This window comes from Cynocephalus volans, chromosome 14 (assembly GCF_027409185.1).
Source record: "Cynocephalus volans isolate mCynVol1 chromosome 14, mCynVol1.pri, whole genome shotgun sequence".
Lineage (NCBI taxonomy): Eukaryota > Metazoa > Chordata > Mammalia > Dermoptera > Cynocephalidae > Cynocephalus > Cynocephalus volans.
The window spans coordinates 95,849,710-95,874,176 of NC_084473.1; the positions used below are offsets into that span (position 1 = coordinate 95,849,710).

The 24,467-nt window shown below is 34.2% G+C and overlaps 1 protein-coding gene and 1 pseudogene across 1 annotated transcript in view; both read left to right on the forward strand.

Annotated features, from left to right (window-relative positions):
* MGAT4A (alpha-1,3-mannosyl-glycoprotein 4-beta-N-acetylglucosaminyltransferase A) overlaps window positions 1-24,467 on the forward strand; it is a 109,002-nt gene that overhangs the window by 53,736 nt on the left and 30,799 nt on the right. Inside the window, exons 4-7 of the mRNA XM_063078591.1 lie at window positions 602-735; window positions 12,322-12,368; window positions 14,067-14,180; window positions 15,007-15,082. Coding sequence (XP_062934661.1) covers window positions 602-735; window positions 12,322-12,368; window positions 14,067-14,180; window positions 15,007-15,082 — 371 coding nt within the window. The remainder of the gene's footprint in view (window positions 1-601; window positions 736-12,321; window positions 12,369-14,066; window positions 14,181-15,006; window positions 15,083-24,467) is intronic.
* On the forward strand, window positions 23,104-24,036 carry LOC134363336 (heterogeneous nuclear ribonucleoprotein A1-like; annotated as a pseudogene).

Consider the following 24,467-nt stretch of genomic DNA (forward strand, 5'->3'; position numbering starts at 1 on the left):
CAACATACTACAATGATCAAAACCAGGAAATTAACAGTGATGCTATACTATTAACCAACCATAGCTCTTATTTAGATTTTGTCATTTGTTTCATTATTATTTATTTTCTGTTCCAGGATCTAATTCAGGATCCCATATTTCATTTAATTGTCATGTTTTCTTAGTCTTTTCCAATCTGGGACAGTTAGATTGAGGTTATGCATTTTGGCAAGAAAACTATGGCAGTGATTTTGTGTCGTTCTCAGTGTGTCATAATACTTGAAGCTGGTATGTAAGATATTTAGTTTTAAGATATGTTTAATGTTTCTAAATTTCAGTTGTATAATAAATTTGCTGTTTATACTTTACAGCCATTCATTTTTGTTGTGAGGTTTAATGTCTTTCGTTTTTATCAGTTCCTTTATATTTTGTCTTATGGTTAAGCCATATGGAAAGGAATTACAGTATTGTACCTGATTGTTTTTCCTTCTGAAACTTAGTATGTTTTAATACCTCAATTATTTGTATCAATTTACGAGTAGAATACTTTTGAAATATTAGTGTTTTTCTGTAACGTTCTTGTACAATCTTTTTATATAATTACTGTATTATTTTGTTTCAGTTTCAATAGTAATGGGAATACCCACGGTGAAGAGGGAAGTTAAATCTTACCTCATAGAAACTCTTCATTCCCTTATTGATAATTTGTATCCTGAAGAGAAGATGGACTGTGTTATAGTAGTCTTCATAGGAGAGGTAATTATTTAATTGTTGTTTCTTTTTAACATATATAATCTGTAAGAGTTGAAACCGTAAATGAATATTTGAATATAAGGGTACTTCAAAAATTTCATGGAAAGGTTTGTATTATCTTTTAATTATATTTTTCTATGAACCTTTTGAAGTACCCTCGTATGCTTTTATGAACATTTTTTAAAAAAATGTGATAAGTAAAGTTTAGGTAATATATTTCATCTGATAGTTTAATGTAAGTCTAACTGGTTATGTTTGCCTTAACTTCTCTCCTGTGGTTACAAACCAGCAGCAGTAATCTTTGTTGTCAATAGGATAGTATTACACACATAAATCTTTAAGAATCTTTAGCTCTAAGCCCTAAATTTGGAGATTTGCATTGATGTTCTTTGGCAGTCCTGAAACCTAAGAAAGGTTAGCCTAGGCTGGGGTTTTATCATTTCTTTATTCTCTTCACCCCTTCTTCATACTCCCAGGATACAACCATCATTATTATTAAAATATCAAAAATCATGTGAATGAGAAAAGTTATATTTCTTGTATTTTAGTTTCCTGAAAAGATGTAGGGAAATAATAATTCTTGAGCAGGTTTTTTTAAATATGAGAAACAAGCCCGCTAGAATAAATATTTCCTTAACTATCGTGTAGAATTTCAGAAGGGGAAAGGATTTAGGACATAGTCTAGTTCTGGCCCACTGACTGCCAACTTTTCAAGGTTCTCGTCTCTTTTTAAATGAAAATGGTCTTAATATTTTCCTTAATAGAAAAGTATACATATGCATACATTCAAAACAATTATATCATGTATAATGAAAAATTATCTGTTATTCCTCCATGAAGATGTAACTATTAATATTTTGAAATATATCTTAAGGAATTTTTCCTGTGGCTTATATACACATATGGGAGTACTTCAAAAAGTTCGTGGAAACATAGAATTAAAAGATTATGTGAATGGGAGCATTCTATACATATTTTAATATCATGGACATTTTTCCGTGCTAAAAAAAATAAACATCACAGCATCATTTTTTGTGGCAATAAAATACTCCATCGTATAGTTTTAACATAATTTATTTGATTTCTGATTGATGGACATTTAGGCTGTTTCTGAGCTTTTGCTATTATTAGCAACACTTCACTGAGCACTTCTGTAAATAAATCATTGTGCGCTTGTATAGTTACCTACTTGGTATTAATTCCTAAACATGGACTTGCTGGGTCAGAGTCCATATACCAAACATTCATACAGGGCCAGAATGCCCTGCAGAGGCTGAGTCAGCTTACCCCTTTCAACAGTCTGTGAGAGATCTCGTTTCTCGGTTCCCATAGGTAATATTAGTCTTTATTTATTTTACCAGTTTCATGGGTAAAAAAATGTTACCTTGCTTTTGCTTAATTTGGATTTCTTTATTGAGGGGGATTAAACATTGATTTATGTGTTGTTGACTATTTGTATTTATTATTATTTTTATAATCTTTGCTCATTTTTTTATTTGTAATTTTTGATTTGTAAGAAATTTCCATATTGAGGGGAATTAACTCTTTGAAATATTTTGTTCAGTTTATTTGTATTAACTTTGTTTATGATGTCTTTTGTCTTATAAAATTTTTACATTTTAAGTAATCAAATTTGTCACATATTGTATACCAGTAGAAATGGGTGCAACCTCTTTAGAAAGCAACTTGGTAATAGCTATTAAAATTTAAAGTACACACTGTGACCTGACATTCTGCTTCTGAAACCTGATCCTGTAGAAACATCTGCAAGTACAGAAATATATTTAAGCACTTAAACACATTTATATAGCTCCTGTATAAGCATTAATAAAATATTTAAGGAAAATAGTCTTGTGGAATATACTTCAAACTATTAGTAGCAAATATCTTGAGAGTTGGAATTATGGGGCAATGTCACTTTCTATTGTTTACAGTTTTGTAAAATTAGAATTTATTTACAATGAGTATATATTGATTTTTGATCAGTAAAAAAGCCTCAAAGCTATGAAAGAAAAACTATCCTTATATACTTGAAACATTGTATTTAGTCTATAGTTCGTATGGATTCAAGAAACTCTTTCCATAGCCATTTATCTGGTCACTAAAATGCAGTAACACTGGGTTTGGAGTCAGAGGACCTGAGTTCAGGGCTGGATTCTACCACTTACTAACACTTAAACAGGTTATTTTCTCTCTCTCAAGCCTCAGTTTCCTCATCTCTGAAAGCATCGTTACAGGGAGGCACAAAACAAATGATCACACATGGAGAGGTGTTTTAAACTGAAAATGCCGTCAAGCATCAGCAGTATTCCCATTTTCTGAAGAATCCTCTTGAATTGCAGTATTTGTACAGTTGGTTCTCATATCCATGGGTTCCACATCCACGGATTCTACCAACAGCTGATGGAGAATGTACTTAGGCCTGCAGTGGTTGAGTCTGTACTGAATACGTGCAGACTTTTTTTTCTTGTCATTGTTCCCTAAGCAATACATTATAACAACTATTTACATGGCATTTATATTGTCTTAGGTATTGTAAGTAATGTATATGTGATTTAAAGTATATGAGAGGATGTGCATAGGTTATATGCAAATACTATCCTGTTTTATACCAAGGACTTGAGCGTCCTTAGATTTTGGGGTGGGGGTGTGTGTGTGTGTCCTGGAACCAATCCCCCATTGATACTGAGGGATGACTGTATGTGTATCTATGTAGAATTTCAATCAAGAAAATCTATTCTGACTTTATTTAAATTTAAAGAGTTCATTGAATTGCTTTAGGCAATATAAAATTATTTATCACTATATTTGATTCTACCTTGATTAGTAATTTTCACATAAGTGCTCTGGTAGGCTAGGGCCCATTTAAAATGAGTAAGGAATGCATGTGAGTTGGTTCCTAGATCTCTAGCCTCTTCCTGAGCATGTATTTCCACCTGCCTAGTTGATAACATTATTTGAACGTTTTGTGGGCAAATCTTAAGCTGTTTATAACTAAATAATTCTGGCTTTCCCAAAGTGCTTCTCTTCCAGGTTTCCCATCTGTTCATTTAAGGTTCACTATAGTGTCAATAGGCCGGTGCTGCAGTCATTCTACTCCCAGTTCATTATGTAAGACCGTGTGTATTCTCAGTTCTATCTGTATTATTTCATGGTCTGGAATGTTGCCTCTTCCTTTCTCTTTCTTACTCATCCTTCAAGTCCCAGCTTTTCCCTTTTGTGAAACCGTCCTCAGTCTCTCATTTGAAATTAATCTAGATTAAATGGGCAAAAATAAATATATCTCTTACAAACATTTTTAAATAAATCAGGAATTTTTATAAAGGCATGAATTATCTCTGGCCCATTTTAACATATGAGGAGAAAATTAAGGATGAAAAAGAACAGGAGAAGAATACTTATAGGCAATCAAGGATTATCATAATCTTTTCTTCCCTGTTTGACTTTCTGTTCTTCATATTCTTTTTTTTTTCTTGTAAGGGAGGGGAACCAACCATAAGATGCCCCTCTGGGAGGAGAGGAGAGACAGAAAACTAATTATTAGCTATATTTTTGTTCTTTGTTTCTCTCTGGCCATTTCACCCTTAGAGGTCCATTCAGCACATGTGATGAGACATTTATAAAGTGTGCAAAGTTTTAAACAGTTGACCCTTGTTGCATTATTTTGAAAGTTCATTGACTCTATTCTGGAATTTCAGGAGGAGTTGAGAGGAATGAATTCTAGCGGCCCTGAAGGATCCATGGTATTGGTCCAAGTGTGTTGTTCAGATGTTAAGATTGTATCATTCTTGTGTTTATTTTTACTTTGAGTTTAATTATAACTTTTTTTATTGGAATGATCCTTTGTTGTCTCTATGCCTCGTGTTATTTTGTTACGTATTTTGTGCTCTTATTATTTGTTATTTCTATCACTCATGATCATTTCTGGCAAAATATTTCCCTAGAATGTACTATGGATTTTAGCAAAATAATTTTTTCCTCTCCATTCTTATGTTTGGGGAGTTCCCCACCTTACAAATTTTGGTGGGATGAAGTGCCTCCCTCCCACTAAAAATGCCAGATACTTGCTTCAGGCTTGTGACCTGGGCTCAGCCACTTGGATATTCTCATCCTGGACTTTGAGTGGAGCTTCATTACTTTCAGATGACACAGAAAATCCAAAAGAATGAATAGACAAATTATTAGAAACAACAGGGGAATTTAGCAAGATGGCTGGATATAAGATCAGTTTATATTTCTATATGCCAGCAATAAAAAATAAGAACATATAAAGAAGCTGAGATTGTGGACAGTCATTCTGATGATAGATGGTGGTGGTGATGGCAGTGTCAGCAGTGTCTTTCCAGGGGCCACAGGGTGGAGAGGTCCAGGGTAAGGGTTTTGCAAGCTGTGGTGTTGGGAGCATTTCTGTGATTTTTGGCTGTGGTCCAACCTTATTTTCACACTCTCCTAGCCTGGTTCCTCAGCCTAACCAGTGGTTCTAAGAGTTCTACCCAGTCATCTTTCAGTAAGTCATTTTTCTGACTATTCTGACAGAGTCAATATCTGTTGGATGAAAATAAGGTCATGACCGATACAGGTTGTATCTTTTTCCAAAATACCTGAATTCTGTATAACCACCACCAAACAGAACAGGCAGCCAACATGGATGCAGGCTAAGTGCTATTCCAAGTGGTTACAAAGAGACAAAATGAGTTTTAACAGGTGGATCTCAGGCAGAATATTGCCTAAACCATAACAACCAGATAATGTTGGTGATAACCATAAAGATAGTGAGAATTTGGAAAGAGTACTTCAGATAGATTATCTTTTATATCATCCTATTTATTCACATTGTTTTTGCAGTTTTCCTAGAAACATTCCAAAGGCCTTGTTTAATTTTTAAGTTCCTAAACTGTAGAATTTGAGTTGAGATTCTATAATAAAATAACAACTCATTGTGTTGGAAGAGCACCTACAGTTAGTCTCTGAAAAAACTGAGTTTAGAGAATTTCTAGCTACATGGAGTGTTTAGTACACAGTGTGAAAAGTTTTGCTTTTTATTCAGTTTTCTTGTTTTACTGTTATATACATTCTAGTTGGTGTTTTACAGTAAGAGTGCCCGAGGCCTTTACTATTTCTTCTTTAAATTCATTGATTTAACTTGGTTAATAAGGCTAGTTAGTTAGCTGGCCTGTGGGCAAAAATATGCAAAGGAGGTAATTTATAAATGAATACAGAAGTTAAATAACAAGAGAATTGATCAAATTGCTGTGGCATTTTCAGTTTTTATTTTTATTTTCTTTTGTGTATTTTATTTACATTAGGAAATGTTATTTCCTATTTAAATTAATTTTGGGATGATAATATGATCATATGGTTTAAAAATTGTGTGTGTTGTATGCATTGAACAGTCTTCCTTCCAGTGTTGTCACTTGGCCACCAATTTACCTCTCCGCAGGCAACAACTGTTAATAATTGTCATACCCATTCAGAGATACCCATTATATACCATTTCTGTATAGATGGTATAGTACTACCTTTTCATATTAGAACATGAATAACTATATTTTACTCCAATTTTGATAAAATATTTTCTTAGAAAATTATCCACTTTAAGTTATAAATTTTGCTTTATATAGAGTCGAGCAAAGTAGACTCTAGTCGTTTTTGTGGTTTTCACCTGATTTGTTTGTGCACGTGTGTATTTGTGCCCCTGCCCCTTTTTTGATTGGATAGTTAGTAGATCTGCTTTTATTTATTATTCCAAAAGCCATCTTTAGGTTTATTTATTTCCTTTTTTTGGTTTGTTTTCTAATTCATTAATATCTGCTTTTAACATTATTAAAATTTTCTTTTTTAGTTCCATTTTTTCCTTTTCAAATGTCTTAACCTAAATGCTAAATTGATTTGTTTTCATTATTTCTTTTTGTTACTATAAGAATATGACTTTCGCTTCCTGGTGGCAACTACTTCAGTTGGGTGCTTTTTGGTTTTTTCTTTTAAATTAATGGGGAAATGTTTGGTCACAATTTTTCATCTGTTTTATACGTGTGTGTGTATAGATGGATGTGTGTGTGTGTGTGCAGTTTTTATTCACAGGTTTTGCTGAATTTCCCCATGTTTCCTTATTATTTTGTGTAGGTGCTGTGCTGGTTCCTTTTTTGTGAATCGTCATTGAAGGAGATGGGTTTTTCCCTAGGCTACTAGTTTACCCAGAGTGTGAGAGGACAGAGTAGTGTTCCAGACTAGTTGGTTTTTTTGAAAAAACAAAAGAATCTGTCTTTCTTTCTGCCACAGAGTCAGGCTGCTATTTGCAAATACAGCCAGTCTGTGCAGTTCTTTGTGTTACCTCTGGTTATTGGAATCCAACTGAATTCTTTTTAATCTTGAGAATTTTGGTTATTAATATTTTTAAATGAAGTTTGAAATTTTTGTGTTTGGTTCTCATTGATTTTCAGGAAGGAAAGTGGAAAATATTGTTAGTGCTGTGTTTCTACCCAACCAAGCTCTTATATAAGTAGTTTTAGTCTTTCCTAAATAGACAGTTCAGTGTGGTTCCCTGAATGTTTTTTAACTTTTGTCCACCCCAAAGCACGTGATGAGTACCACAGCCTCAGGAACAGTGGCCCTTGCTGTAGTGATGTTTTCTCAAGCTCTCATTATTGCCTGTTAGTCACATTTTTTAGTAAAGGCAAAAGTGCAGATTTCGTTCTAAGTATTCCTACACTCATTGAACAAGTATTTATTGAATTGCTAAAATGAGGAAGGTGTTGAAGGAGATTTAAAAAAATCTCTAAAAATCCATCAGATAATAGATAATGTCCCTAAATCAAATCTAGCATTACACAAGAATATTAATTTTTTCTATACCATTGGCTGTATTTTTTTTTCTTTTTGAAAAAAAAAATTAGTTATACATGCACATGGCTAAAGATAGGTCTACAAAGTTTGTTATGCTAAGCAGTCTCCTGTCTTCATTCTCTGCCCTCGACCCTGCCCCCATTTCCTGTGCTTTTTCCCTTTCTCATTTCTTCCTTCTCTGAGACCTTTTAGGTCTTTTAGCTCTACGTGGCAAGTAAAGTAGAAAAACTCCCTGCGACCTTTTCTATTATTTCTCTATTTTCTGTTTCACTAATTCCCACTGTACATTATTTCCTTCCTTCTGCTTGCTTTTAGTTTGGTTTACTGTTCTTTTTCTAGACTTTTAAGGTGAAAACATAGATTATTGGTTGAAGGTCTGTCTTGTTTTCTAATATAGGCAATTTAAAGCTAAAAATTTCCCTTTAAGTACCACTTTATATTTCATAAATTTTGATATGCTGTGTTTTAATTTTCACTAAGATCAAAATACTTTCTAAATCTCTTTATAATTTCTTCTTTGACCCATGGATTATTTAGAAATGTGTTTTTAAATTTTTACCTGTTTGAGGCTTTCTTAAATTTTCTTCTGCTCTTGATTTCTAATTCACCTCCATTGTATTCACAGAACATATTTTGTATAATTTTAGTCCTTTAAAATTTATCGGTACTTGTTTATGGCCTAGCATATGGTCTGTCCTAGACACTGTTCCATGTGTGCTTAAAAAAAATGGATTCTGTTGTTATCAAGTGGAGTGTCCTTTCTACAGATGTCTATTAGGTCAAGTTGGTTGATAGTGTTGTTCAGGTCTTCTATATACTTGCTGATTATTTGTCTTGTTGGTTGCTTCTATTCTTGATTTTGAAGTATAGATTACTGGTGCATCAGTAGTATTTAGGCCTGTAATTTTTCATGTATTCCTGATGTGTACATATGTGGTATATTTATGAATTACATATATATTATTATTAACATATTAAACCCCCTAAATACATAAAAAATAGAACATTTTAAAGTATATATTCCAGTTGATTATCTTGCACATACCCTGTGTGTGGACAGAGGAAAAGCCCTAATTAACATATCAATTAACTTAAAATATTCCTTTTAGTGTTTTCTGTTCATTTTTGTACATTTGAATAGCAGTGTGTATCAGATTTAGGCTTAAATGTCAAATCTTCAGAGAGACTTAACTCTGACTATCCTGTTCAAATAGGTCATCTCTGTTTTTCAGTATTATTGCATTCTATTTTTATAGTACTTAATAAATATTTAGTTATATATTTTTGTTTGTTTCTTTATGGATTGCATCTCCCTCCACTAGTTTTAAGTTCCACAAGGCAGAGATCTTGTCTATTTTATTTACCAGTATATGATCAGAACTTGATGATTTGGATACAATGGATATATATGTGGATATATTTTTTTAAAAAGTACAGCGTATAGTGTAAACACCAAGTAAATATTTGTGGAATGAAATGACTAGAAAGAAGATTGTAAATTTACATATAAAGGACATTTTTAAAAACCAATTTTGACCTTCCTTCAAATTATTTAAAATTCATTTCTTTTTATATTATGTTCGCTTTTGATATGGTGCTTAAAATTTCTTCCTTCTTTTCATCTGGATAACTTTGCTTTATAGCAATCTCCAGTCTCTGATATTGTAATGTTTATTTATTTTTCATAGGAGCTTGTCTCTAACTTTCTGTTTTATTCTTTGGGCCATTAGAAATAAATTTCTGTGATTTATTTTTAAAAGTATTTTTTTTAACTCAGACTTTTATTATGCATATTTTCTCTTTGTAATATTACAGAACATACCAGCGATTGCATATTCAAAATTGATGTTATTTTATATGTTGTTTGATTTAATTGAAAGCTTCCTTGAAGTCAGTTGACTTTGTTGCAGTTCCCCTACTGTCATGACATTTCTCAGAGATGTATTTCTTTTCAAATAGAACTATATAAATTATTGTTTTAAAGTAACAAAGATTAGAATTTGCTACTATTATTTTGTTTAACTTATATGCTACTGGTAAGATTAATTCTTACACGAAATATGCGTGTTGGTAAATTGTTATATTTATTATGCAAGTATGAGTCTATGTTGGTAAATTGTCCTGTGTATATGTTGGTGAATTGTCAGTCTTGGTGGCTTATTTGAGCTTGCTTTTATACTTACTCAACTTTTCCTCATATCTCTCTAAGAGAAGCTGAGTAAACTTGTACTTCCACAATTCCATATGCACAACATGAAATTTTTTTTTTTTTTACAGTTAACTTTATTCTGTCTCTCTGTTATTTTTTTGTAATTCACATAAAAGTCAGAGTTGTGCAGCCATCACCTTATTCAATTTTATAACATTTTCATCACCCCAAAAAGAAACTCTTAGCCATTACCTATTAACCTATTCCCCCAAGCCAGCCCTAGGCAACCACTAATCTACTTCTGCCTCTGTAGATTTTTCTACTCTGGATATTTCATATAAATTCAGTCATACAATATGTGGTCTTTTGTGACTGGCTTCTCTTACTTAGCATAATGTTTTCAAGATTCTTCTATGTTGTAGCACATATCAATAATGTATCTTAGTTTTAATATAAAAATATTTAATTTTACTTAACCATGAAAAACACTTGATTCTCCGGGAAAAAATGCTCTTTCTTTTGCTTTGTATTCCACTTTCCTTCCCACCTGTCCCAAGCATACCGTTCATTTACCCCTGGAATATACAAATCTCAGCTTTAGGTTCACAGATTCATTCTCAGAATTGGCTTTCTTAAAAATTCCAGGAAAAAGTGCTCTCTAAACTTAGAGCAAACAAGCCCCCTCACAGGGACTGACTATCTTTGCTGCTAATAAGCGGGAGAGAGGCAAGTAGGGGCCCCAGTGGAAACCAAGATTGACCTGGCCTGTGCTTCTAGGCCAGTTGCAGGTGTAGTATTCTTCAGAAGAGTCTCAGAACAATCCCCTCAGCCCTCAGCTGATACCAGAAAGGGTGGATTCTCTTGTATAAAACTGATACCAACTACAGTTAAGTCAATCTTTTATTAGTTGCGTTAATTATCAGGCAACATAAGGACTCCATGTAGTATTATATATGGATCACTTTGTTCCATAAATTTGCTTACATTACAAATCTGTGTTCATATAACCTTATTCTTGGTTCCTCTCTTGGACAGCCTGCTGGGGACAGGGAGCTGGTCTCTTTCATCTTTGTATTCCTGTTTCCTTAGACAGGCAGATCTCTGGCCCTCATTAAATATTTATCACATTGAATTTCAGGTTGTTGCTAAACACATTAAAGTTTATGTAAATCTTGTTTAAGCATATTCTCCAAAATGATAGCCTGATGAGTGGTTAGATGCTCATTGGTCAAAGGCGTGGATAATAATTTATTAAAAATGAGATCTCTAATGTTTGGGCTTATATAGGGGAAGTACTGAAGTTTTTGAGTTGTATTTTCGTTGTATCTCCATAGTTCTTTAGGAGTTTGAAGGATGTGGTTTTAAGAAGATACCTCACTCCTAAGTCTTTAAACTTAATAAAAACTGGAATTACTTTAACAGAAATTAAAGTTAAAACACTTTTCCAGAAAACCTGTTATAAAACAACTTTTTATAATTTGATGTGTTTTTATAATTTGATATATAACAACTTTTTGTAATTTCCAAAGTTAAGTTGTATCTTTGTTTTTCCTTGAGTATTAAGTGTTTTAGCAGTCTTCATAACAAAGGTCATATTTTATATATCATTGATGCCTTTTAACTGTCGAGCATTTTAATATGAGTTGTCACTGCATTTAAAATTAATAGGGAGAGGGCCGAGCCCGTGGCGCACTTGGTAGAGTGCTGCGCTGGGAGCGTGGCGACGCTCCCGCCGCGGGTTCGGATCCTATATAGGACTGACCAGTGCACTCACTGGCTGAGTGCCGGTCACGAAAAAACGACCAAAAAAAAAAAAAAAAAAATTAATAGGGAGTATTGGATTTGTGCTTGTTCATAATTTAAAAGCACACAGGTCTGAAAAAGGTTTATTTTAACTGTAGTTAAAGTGCTCTTTACTTGGGTTCTCGATATCAGTACAATACTAATAATACAAAAGTACTTCAAAAAGTTTGTGGAAAAATGGAATTAAAAGATAATATGACTCTTTCCATGAATTTTTCGAAGCCCCCTCATATAGTATAACAACAACACAGCTTGTTATTACACAGTATTATAATTTAATCTCATAGTCTCTGAGGTTTATTCCCCCCCCCCTTTTTTTTTAAATAGAATAGGAAACTGAAGCTCAAAGAAGTGACTTCAGATTATACAATGGCTACAGCGGCAAATTTTGAATCTAGGTTTTATGATTCCAAGCAAGAAATATCTTTCTTAATAGCAGGCTACATCTATTGCTGCTACTATTCACTACTTATAGTTTGGATGTTCCAGAAGAAGTAGAAATAATTTCTGTGCTCAGTTTTTCTAGTGAATTGAGCATAGACAATTGAAAATAATAAAAATTTATAAATAATGCTTACTGTGTTTGTAAGTATTTGATGGCATTTAGTAGTGCAGGACAATAGAACAATTCAGAAATGCCAATCCCGTAAGTGGTCTGAAAATTTAATATAATGTGAATGTTTTAATCATTTATTTAATTTTGAGTTACTGAACTAATTTAAAAGTTACTGATTAGAAAAGTTAAAAAAATATATAAAAACATTAATGTAGGTACAATTCTTTTTCTTTCCCAGACAGATATTGATTACGTACACAGTGTTGTAGCCAACCTGGAGAAAGAGTAAGTCCTTCTTAATTATGGAAATGAAAATATTTAAGTTACTATTATCTCTTGGCTTTCTGCTAAAAGAAAATGCTTTCCTTTATAGTTCATTTCTCTTTGGAGTACATTGTTTCCTAGACCCCCTATCACTGTCATAAAGTAGGTGCGTATATATCCTGCGATCTGATGGGATAAATTGGTGTATTTCATTGTAGAAAAGACCTGAATGTCATAGGTATGTAACACTATCAAATAAAAGTCTTTAATCTTGCCAGCAATGAATATAGAGAGTCACATGAGATTATTTAAGTCTTTCACTCTGTATTTACCAAGCAAAAATTTTTCTGCTGTCAGGGCAGATATTCATGTAGCAGTTTCAGAGCTCAATGCTAAACTGGGTCTAAAAATCTGTTCTATTCTGCAAAGATTGAGTACCAGTTTACTGTGAATAAAGCACATAGCAGGTATCAGATGGAAAGCTTAGTAACTTTCATGTATTATTACTTTATATAATACCTTAGCAGTTTAATGGTGATATCATAAAAATTAGTCTTGATACAGATTTCTTCATTGAATTGTATCTGTTTTGGCCCTAAAAGACATACCTTTTACTTGAGAAGACAAAAGAGAGGCAACAATTATTTGCCAACTCTAGACTTAAAATAATGTGGCTGTATCCTTGTCTATCAAAATGGCAAAAATGGAGATTTTAAAAGATACTATGCATAGTTCAGGATTAAATTGTCATTCGTTAGAATTTCCTCAAGTGCTAAGTTTCTTGGTACTCTACAGAAACACAATTTGATATAGACTCCTCAAGTAAAGTAACAGGGCCATAATTATTGGTCCTTCTTCCCTTAGACCACATGGGAAGGTCTATGGGGCTTATGCAGTGATTCTGTCGGTTTGTTTCTTCCTCTGTGTGTAGGAAAACTAAGCCCAGAAAAAAAGTGCAATTATGCACTATGAACATTTGTGCGAAGATAAGTAGTTGTGCAAGCATTTTGTGGAGCTTTGCAAAAATGAAACAGGGGAGAATGTAAAGGTGAAAGAAATTTACATGTGAATTAGTACAGACTGATTTTAAAACTTTATTTTTAGAAAAGGGTTCTGAACCTCTTTTGGACCAATTAATTATTTTTTGTGTGGGCTGTCCTATGCATTGTAGAATGTTTACAGCATCCCTAGTATCTGCCCACTAGATGTGATTAATATTGCTCTCAGTTGTGACAACCAAAATTTCTTCAGATACTGCTAAATGTCCTCAGGAAGGACAAAACACCCCCAGTCGAGAAACAGTGGTTTAGAATGACGCATAGTCTACACCCACAACTACAACTTCCTGAAAATGGAAGAACTTTGATTTTCTCATAAATACGTATATTTAGATATACACATATTCATTTGTTTGTTCTTCAATTCCCTTTTTTTTTTTTTTTTTTTAATTCAGATACTTTTTAGGAATGTAATGGCTGCAGTTGGCTTAGGATTTTTATGCTACTCTAAAGATGGTGGCATTTTACAGTTTTTAAAGCATTACTAAAAAAACAAAAAAAACCTTGTTATTGGGAAAACCTGTATTTTTTGGTAAATAAAATGATGAGCACATTATGACCATAAAATTATACCCAGCTGCAAATGATTACTGACATGTTTTAAGTTGAGCCTTAAGATAAATAAAATCTCACAGAACTTAGCTAACCTTTCTCATAATAGATTTTCTAAAGAAATCAGTTCCGGCTTGGTGGAAATAATATCACCTCCTGAAAGCTATTATCCTGACTTGACAAAGTTAAAGGAGACATTTGGAGACTCTAAGGAAAGAGTAAGGTGAGTCTTGTGGCAGTTAAAACCCTGCACCCATGTGAGTATAATGTCTAACAAATGGAGTTCTTGAAACTTAAAAAATTTAAGGTTGAATTGGTAAAATATTCTAGGTAGTCTCATTAAGTTCAGGACAGCTTGTAAGACATATTCTGGAGAAGTTTCTTAGTATGAATAAAAGCTTAGTTAAGATGAGCTTTAATTTGATTGTGTTTTTCTTAAATTGGTGTTCAGAACTATTTCTCTTATTCAACGCTAATCAGTATGTTTCTTTAGGCTACCAGGAGTTCTTAAAAGACTCAATATTGTAAATTCTAATATGATTTTTTTTTTTTATCATTCAACCCATATTTATTAATTTTTACCTCTATGCAAAACACAGTCCTGGGCATCAGAGCATTGATCCCCCAAAGTATAATTTTCGAAGCACTAGTTTAGTGAGATTGAGAAGAAGGACCAGCGGTCAAGGAAGTTTGGAAAATACTACAATAAAAAAATGATTTTTCAACAAATGTCTTTACTGCTAGATGTTTTATTGCCTTTAGTATAATAATATGTGTGTAGAAGGGGAATATGTGTGCAGTGTTTCCCAAACTTACTTGACATTAGACTCCTTTTTCCCTCAGCATATCTTGAGGATGAGTGTTCTTGGGAATACATTTTGATAAAGGCTTTGTTAGAGAAGAGCGAATTTTCTTTGACTCTCTATCTTAAGTGTGTAGATGTGTATGCATGTGTATAAAATGTTAGCCGCTTAGAGTTTATGTGTCTAATCTTATTTTTACTAAATTTGAGTGTGATTCCTAACATTTTTTGAAAATGTTTATTTCAGATGGAGAACAAAGCAAAACCTAGATTATTGTTTTTTAATGATGTATGCTCAGGAAAAGGGCAAATATTACATTCAGGTAAGTGTGTTTTTTTCTTTAATGTTTTTCACACTTCTAAAGAAAAAGTATTATCAAGTGTGTATTTTCATTAAAACGGGAGGTTTTGAAAGCACAAACTCTCTAAGAGCTACAAAATCATAACTATATTAGAGAGCAGAGGGGTCTCCATACAGTAGAGAATGTGGGCTCTTTTTCCATTGAGTGCAGACAGCAGCTTTCCATGTAGTGGGGTGACCGTATTCTAGTCACTTAACCCCTCCTTCCTCTTTTTCTCTTTTTCCTCCATCTTCTCTCTCTTCCTTCCTCTCCCTACTGTTAAAAAGAACTAAGATTTAATTATTTGGCAAATTTTTAAGAAGGATTTCCTTATAATTTTTTCAGTGGTCTTATGGTAAAATAATTTTTTTTTGTGGCCACATACAGTTACATTTATATTGAACATAATAAAATTGACATTTAATTCTAATGGTCCAATTTTTATTTTTATTCTTTGACAGCTGACCCATACAGGGACCTGAACCCTTGACCTTTGTGTTATTTGCACCACATAATGGTCCCATTTTTAGCAGCATGGCCACACTCCTGTACAAATAGAATAATCAAATGATTATATAGGTTTAAGTTAGCCAGTTAGGCAGCAGTTGGAAGAAGCTCTTATTTCTTCCAAATCTCATCCTCCTTCATGACTTAAGCTTAAATTCCACAATTGGAATTTTATTTCTTTAACCAAAGAGGGTCTTTATCCGTTTGTCAGAATGCAAATACCCCTGAGAAGAATAGCACACTAAGCCTGTCAGTTACTGTTTTTCAGTATAAACAGCTTATTAGATCTTTTCCTGTGAGGATATTTTGATGAGGGCGGCAAGAAGAGACTCTGGGTTGCTGAATCAGAAAGGAAAGGGTTGGGCAGCTGCTGGGGGGTTGGGAAGAGGGGGAAAGAAGGAAGAAGCGTGGGCTCACGTGGGAAGGCAGATATATTGAGATCAGACTTTGTCTGCTTTGACATTTGACCTAGTACCAGCAGCATTCAAATGTATATTGACTCCTTGGTTCACAGGATAGGAAATGTAAATGATGAATACAGTCAGAATATAACATTGTATGTAACAGTGTATAAGAGTTTGGCATTTAAAAACATAATATCCTAGGTTTAGGTAGTACATTTCCTTAAAGACCTTAGAGAAATCTTATTTTAATTTCAAAATAATAAGTAAAGCATTTTATTCTAACATATCCCAAATATTGAAGATGAACCTTGCTGTTTTATTCTAGGGCCAGAATATAAGTATGTACTTTATAGTTAATAACTTTATATAGAGAATTTTAAAATATAGTTACATTGCTTTTAAAATTTGTTTTAAATTTCCCTCCAAGAAGAGAATTAATGGAAACTTAAAGCTTTTTTGTGGTGTTTAGGAAGAGTAAAATATTTAGGAAATTAAAGATAGGATGAGAATAAGAAAAAGCGTGGTAAGAAAAACTTTCCCTAAGCAGGGTCAGTATATGAGATACTATAACAGCGGCAGCTATGAACTTGCATTTGTTTCATGCTTACCATGTGTAGGCATTGTTCTTTACAATTTATGCTTTACACTTCATTCATTTAATACAACACCCCTTTGTATTGTAGTAAAAACTACATAGCATTAAATTTACCATCTTAACCATTTCTTAAGGGTACAGCTCAGTGGTGTTAAGTATGTATGTATTGTTGTGCAACAGTTCTCTAAAACTTTTTCATCTTGCAAAACTGAAATTCTTATCTGCTGACATTAATTCATCCTCCCACCCCCAACCCTTGGTTACCACCTTTCCACTTTCTGTTTCTGTGATTTTGACTGTGTTAGGTAATTCATATGAATGGTCACGCAGTATTTTCCCTTTTTGTGACTGGCTTATTTGCTTAGCATGTTCTTGAGGTTCATCCATATTGTAGCATGTAACAGGATTTTCTTCTTTTTTAAGGCTGCTTGATACCACATTTTGTTTATCCATTTATCTGTTGATGGATGTTTGGGTTGCTTCCAGCTCTTGGCTACTGGGAATAATGCTGCGATGAACACAAGTGTGCACGTATCTCTTTGAGATCTTAATTTTAATTCCTTTGGCTATATATCTAGAAGTGGGGGTTGCTGGATCATATGATAGTTCTATTTTTGTTGTAGAGACTGTCCGTTCCCCATTGTGTAATCTTGGCACCCTTTTTGAAAATCATTTGGCCATATATACAGTGATATATTTCTGAGCTCTTTTTTGTATTCGGTTGGTCTGTATATTGGTCTTTATGCCAGTACCAAACTGACTTGATGACTGTTGCTTTGTAGAATGTTTTGAAATCAGAAAGTAAAACCTCCAACTTTATTCTTTTTCAATATTGTTTTGGCTATTTGGGGTTCCTGTAGATTCTATATGGATTTTAGGATTTTTTTCTATTTCTGTGAAAAATGCCACAGGATTTTGGTAGGAATTGCATTGAATCTGCAGTTCACTTCAGATAGTATAGATATTTTAATATTATTAAGTCTTTCAATCCATGAGCACAGTATGTCCTCCCATTTATTTGCATATTTTTTTATTTCTTTTAGTAACATTTTGTGGTTTACATTGTAAATTCTTTCACCTTAAGTATTTCATTCCTTAAGTATTTTATCCTTTTTGATGCTGTTGTAAATGGGATTGTTTTCTTAATTTCTTTTTTGGATTGGTCATTGTTAAATATGACTGATTTTTGTGTGTTGATTTTGAATCCTGAAAACTTTGCTGACATAATTTTTTAGCTGTAGTAGTTTTTTTTGTGAATTCTGTAGGCTTTTCTGTGTATAAGAACGTGTCATCTAAGAACAATGATAATTTTACTTCTTTTCCAATTTAAATGCCTTTTATTTCTTTTTATTGTCTAATTGCTTAGAATTTCTAGTACTGTGTTGACTAGTAGTGGCAAGAGTGGGTATCCTTGCCCTATTCCTCACCTTAGTGGGAAAGCTTTCAGTCATATACCGTTGAATGTGATGTTAGCTGTGAACTTTTTATGTAAGACTTTTATTATGTTGAGGTAGTTTTCTTCTATTCCTAGTTGTGGAGTGTTTTTTTTTTTGTTTGTTTGTTTTTTCCTGACCGGTAAGGGGATCGCACAATGTAACCCTCGGCACAGTGAGTGCACCGACCATCCCTATATAGGATCCGAACCCATGGCCTTGGCGCTACCAGTGCCGCACTCTCCCGAGTGAGCTATGGGGCCGGCCCTGTGGAGTGTTTTTTAATATGAAAATGTGTTGAATTTGGTCAAATGCTTTTTCTGGATCAACTAAGATGATTGTGTATTTTTTGTCCTTTGTTTTGTTAATGTGGTGTATAAGTATTACGTAGATTGGTTTTTGTATGTTTGCATTACAGGCATAAATCCCACTTAGTCATGGTGTATAATCCTTTTAATGTGCCATTTAATTTCATTTGCTAATATTTTGAGGATTTTTGCATCAATATTCATCAGAGATATTGATCTGTAGTTTGCTTGTTGTGTCTTTGTCTGGTTTTGGTATCAGAGTTATGCTGGCCTCCCAGAGTGTGTTTGAAAGTGTTCCATCTGCTTCTGTTCTTCAGAGGAATTCGAGGATGATTGGTTAAGTTAATTCTTTAAATGTTCAGCAGAATTCTTCAAAGAAGTTCTCTGGTTCTGAGCTTTTCTTTGCTGGGAGGTTTTTGATTACTGCTTTGATCTCCTTGTTATGTATGTCCAAATTTTTTATTTCTCCATGAGTCAGTTGTAGTAGGTTGTATGTTTCTGGAAAATTATCCAATTTTCTAGAAAATTATCCAATTTTGACACATAATTATTCCTACTAGTCTCTTATAATTCTTAGCATGATGTCAGTTGTAATGTTCCCTTTTTCATTTCTAATTTTAGTTATTTGAGTCTTTCTTTTTCTTACTCTAGCTAAAGGTTTATCAATTTTGTCGATCTTTTAAAAAAAAAACAACTCTTGGTTACATTGATTTTTGGTTTTTTTTCTATTTTCTATTTCATTTATCTGCTCTAATCATTACCTTCCTTCTGGTAATTTTGGGCTCAGTTTATTTTTCTTTTTTCTATTTCCTTGAGGTGTAAAGTTAGGTTGTTGACTTGACGTCTTCCCCCCTCCCATTTTTTTTTCCTGCCAAGTCAGTAGCTGCAGTCTAACCAGCTGAGCAACCAGCCAGCCTTTCCTCTTTTTAAATGTAAACATTTACTGCTGTAACCTTCCCTCTTAGTGTGGCTTTTGCTGCATCTCATTAGTTTTTGGTATGTAGTGTTTTTGTTTTTATTTGTCTACAGATATTTTAAAAATTCCCTTGTGATTTTTTTCTTTGACTTATTGGTTATTTAAGAGTGTTTTGTCTAATTTCCTCATATTCATCTATTTTCCTGTTTTTCTTCTGGTATTGATTCTAGTTTCATTTCATTGTGGTCAGAGAAGACACATTGCATAGTTTCAATCTTCTTAAATATGTTAAAACTTGTTTTGTGGCCTAACTTGTGGTCTGTCTTGGAGAATGTTCCATGTATTTTTGAGAAGAATGTATTCTGCCGCTATTGGGTATATTGTTATATTTCTGTTAGGTCCATTTGATTTATAGCATTATTTAAGTCCTCTGTTCCCATATTGATCATCTGTCAGTTCTATCCATAATTGAAAATGGGGTGTTGAAGTCTCCTACTATAATTGCATTTTTGTCTATGTCTCTTTTCGCTCTGTCAATGCTGGCTTCATACTCATGTATTAGGGAGCTTTAATTTTGGGTGTAGCTATATTTATAATTGTTATGTCTTCCTGAAAAATTGGCCTTTTTTATCATTATGTAATATCCTTCTTTGTCTTCTTATGACAGTGTTTGTCTTAAAGTCTATTTTGTGTAAGTGTGGCTCCCTTTGTTCTCCTTAAGTTCTGGCTTGCATGGATTATCTTTTTTTCATTCTTTCACTATTAGCCTAGGTGTGTCTGTGTCCTTAGATCTAAAATGAGACAGCATATTAATGGATCTCATTTTTAAAATCCATTTGGCCAATCTATGGCTTTTAATTGGGACATTTAACCTGTTTATGTTTTAAATGACTACTGATAGAGAAGAACTTACTGTTGCCACTCTGTTGTTTTTTATATAAACAGAAAGTTTAAAGTTATAAAACTTTTTTGTGCATCTTTTCCTCCCTTGCTGCCTTCTTTTGTATTTCAATTTGTTATTTAATATAGTTACATATTTTGATTCCCCTCTCATTTCTCTTTGGGTATATTCTATAAGTATTTTCTTTGTGGTTACCACTGCAATTATATAAAACATCTTAATGTTACAACAATCTATTTAAAGCTGATAACAACCTAACTTCAATCACATATAAAATCTCTATTCTTTTATACCTCTGTCTCCCCCTCCACAGTTCTTGATGATACCGATTACCTCTTTTTATATTGTATATTCATTAACATAGATTTATAATTACTTTTTATGCTTTTGGTTTTTAAAATTCTGTACCATATTTAAAAGTGATTTATGCATCTGTATTATCATATTGCAGGATTCTATATTTATCTACATATTTTCCTATATCAGAGAGTTTTATTATTTTGTATGGTGATTTGTTGCTGCTTATCGTCCTTTCACTTCAACTTGAAGGACTCCCTTCAGCAATAGGGCAGGTCTAGTGGTGATGATCTTACTCAACTTTTGTTTATTTGGGAAAGTCTTAATTTCTCCTTCCTTTTTGAATGACAGTTTTCCTGCAATGGTATTCTTGGTTGGCAGGTTTTCTTTTTGTTTTAGCACTTTGAGTATATCATCTCACTTCCCTCTAGCCTGCAAGATTTCTGCTGAGAAATCTGCCAATAATCTAATAGGAACTTCCTTGTAAGTGATGGGTTGCTTTTCTCTTGCTGCTTTCAAGATTCTTTCTTTGTCTGTGACTTCTGACAGCTTGATTTTGGGGTTTCTTGGTGTAGGTCTCTTTGGATTTATCATAATTGGAGTTTTTGGAGCTTCTTGAATTTGTGTGTCCATTTCTCTCCCCCTATTTGGGAAGTTTTAAACTGGCTCTCTTTTCCTTCTAGAACTCTCATAATGTGTATGTTGTTCTGCTCTATGGTGTCCACAGTTTCTTTAGGCTGTCTTTATTTTTCTGCATTCTTTTTGCTTCTCTGCCTTGGTAATTTTGAAAGTCTTGCCTTCAAGTTTGCTGATTCTTTCTTCTCCATGATCAAGTCTACTGTTTAGTCACTCTAGTGAATTTTTCAGTTCAGGTTTTGTATTCTTCAGTTCTAGAATTTCTGTATGGTTCTTCTTTATAGTTTCTAATATTCTCATTTCATTCATGCATCACTTTATTGATTTTGTTAGGTTGTGTATCTGTGCTCTCTTTTAATTCACCAAGCATGCTTATGACAGTTATTTTTATGGTGGCTAGCCAATATGGGGATCTGAACCCTTGACCTCAGTGTTATAACACCGAACTCTAACATGACAGTTATTTAGAATTCTTTGTCTGGTAATTCATATATCTCCATTTCTTTGGGGTTGGTTTTTGGAGATTTAATTTATTTCTTTGGATATACTGTTATTTTCCTTTTTCTTTGTATGTCTTGGTTTTTTGTTGTTGAGATTTTGGCATTTGAAGTATTGGCTCTCTCTCCCACTCTTTGCACTCTGGTCTCTTACTAGAAGGACTTTCTCGAGTCAGCCTACGTATAGATTTTGGACCTCTCTTGAGCCTTTTCTTGGGTGATGTCTGCTCTGGGCTTGTAGGTGTAATCTAATTGAGGAGGTCTGCTGGTTTCTACTCAGGAGCTCCCCCTGGTGACTGTCTGTGATACTTTTGCCCCTCTGGTGGTATAGTAAGCCATAGTACTGGAACTCCACCTAGTATCTGGCTGTGGCACTGCAGTCTCTGGTACCAATTGACGGTCTTTGTTCTTAGCCCCCAACCTGGTGCCCTATTCCTGTCATTGCTTTAATTTAGACAAGACAGAAATCAGTCCCTCAGGTTGCACCCTAAAAAGTAAAACCAGTGGATGTGTGTCTACCCCTTACTTTTGCCAGGGAGAAATAGGGAGTTGGTTGTTTCCTCTGTGCCTGAGAAAGGGGCTCTGGCTATTGAATGCTCTGATTTTAAATTTGTGTTTCAAAAAGACGAATACCACATGATATCACTCATACATGTAATCTTAAAAAAAATGTGGTCCTCATAGGAGGGGGGCAGAAGAAAAGAAGTGGTGGACTAATGGGTACAAAACTATGCTATCTACCCTAAGTGAATCATCGTGCAGCATATGCATGTATTGAAACAAAATACTATACCCCACAAACATGCACAAGTAAATGTTAAAATATTTTGAATTAAAATATGTGTATAAAAAAATTTATGTCTCTGTGGAGGTTTCCTATTCCACCATCTTGCTGATGTCACTCTAATACAACCCTCTTCTACAGTAACAGGATCACATACTGTTTGATAAGCTGTTTTGCCGTCACTTAACATGTTGTAGATACCTTTATATGCCAGTAAATATAGATTGGTATAATTTTTAATTACTTCTTGAAGTATCATTTTTCAGATGTTGTAATCGTGTTTCAAAGAGGAATTCAGTGAATATTCTTAAAATCATATCTGCTCCAAAATTATGCCTCAAGAAAGAGGAAGTTGCTTTATATTCAATTCTTCACACAGTCTTATATTATGTGGAGTTCTCTCAGTGAGTTCATTATGTTCTACAAAGTATTAGTGAGAAAAACATATTAGCCTAAGAAGTTTAATGCTAGTTTTGAATGTTTATAAAGGGTAGAGGTCCTCTGGGAAAATTTGGGGAAAAGTAGAGTAAGGGGTGAGTAAGCAAAGGAGTTTATCCCCGTACCCCAAACTTCATAATTATCCCCTAGGGATGTGACTCACTGTTGCATGTCTTGGGGGTGTATCATATCCAGACTTTTAAAGAATGCTTGTAATAAGGCAGTAGAGCTTTCTGTCCATGGATGCTGCTGAGGAACCATTGTTACAGTCTCTTCCCACTGCCATCATGTCTAAGTCAGAGTCTCCTAAAGAGCCTGAACAGCTGTGGAAGCTCTTCAGCAGAGGGCTGAACTTTGAAACAACTGATGAGAGCCTCAGGAGCCATTTTGAGTAACGGGGAATGCTCATGGACTGTGTGTTAATGAGAGATCCAAACACCTAGTGCTCTAGGAGCTTTGGGTTTGTCACCTATGTCACTGTGGAGGAGAGGGATGCAGCTGTGAATGCAAGGCCACACAAGGTGGATGGAAGAGTCGTGGAACCAAAGAGGGCTGTCTCAAGAGAGGATTCTCAAAGACCAGGCACCCACTTAACTGTGAAAAAGATCTTTGGTGGCATTAAAGAAGACAGTGAAGAACATCCCCTGAGAGATTACTTTGAACAGTACAGGAAAAATGAAGTGATTGAAATCATGACCGACAGAGGCAGTGGCAAGAAGAGGGACTTTGTTTTTGTAATCTTTGACCATGACGCTGTGGATAAGACTGTCATTTAAAAATACCATCCTGTGAATGGCCTGTGAATGGAACTGTGCAGCATGGAGAACCCTGTCCAAGCAGATGGTTGCTGCTTCATCCAGTCAAGAGGTTGAAGTGGTTCTGGAAGCTTTGGTGGAGGTGGTTTTGGTGGGAATGACAACTTCATTGGAGGAAACTTCTGTTGTCATGGTGACTTTGGTGGCAGCCATGGTGGCAGTGGGGATGGTTATAATGGATATGGTAATAATGGAAGCAATTTTGGAGGTGGCAGAAGCTACAGTGATTTTGGCAATGACAACAATCAGTCTTCAAATTTTGGACCCACGAAGGGAGGAAGCTTTGGAGGCAGAAGTTCTGGCCCCAATGGTGGTGGAGGCTAATACTTTGCCAAACCACAAAACCAAGGTGGCCATGGTGGTTCCAGCTGCAGCAGTAGCTATGAAAGTAGCAGGAGGTTTTAATTAACTTCCAGGAAACAAAGCTAAGCAGGAGAGGAGAGCCAGAAGTGACAGGGAAGCTACAGGTTGCAACAAATGTGTGAACTCAGCCAAGCACATTGGTGACAGGGTCTAGCTGCTACAAAGAAGACATGTTGTAGACAGTACTCATGTGTATGAACCAAAAACTCAAGGACTGTGTTTGTGACTAATTGTATAACAGGTTATTTTAGTTTCTATTCTGTGGGGAGTTTAAAGCAGTCCAACAAATGGTTTTGATGTGGAATTTGTTTTGCACCCATGCTGCTGATTGCTAAATGTAATAGTCTGATCATGACACTGAATAAATGTCTTCAGAAAAAAAAAAGGCAATAGAGTCAGAGGTTATTTTGTGGTCATCACAGACGTACACCTAGAGAGAAAAGGGAAATGCTGACTATCCTCTTGTTATGCCT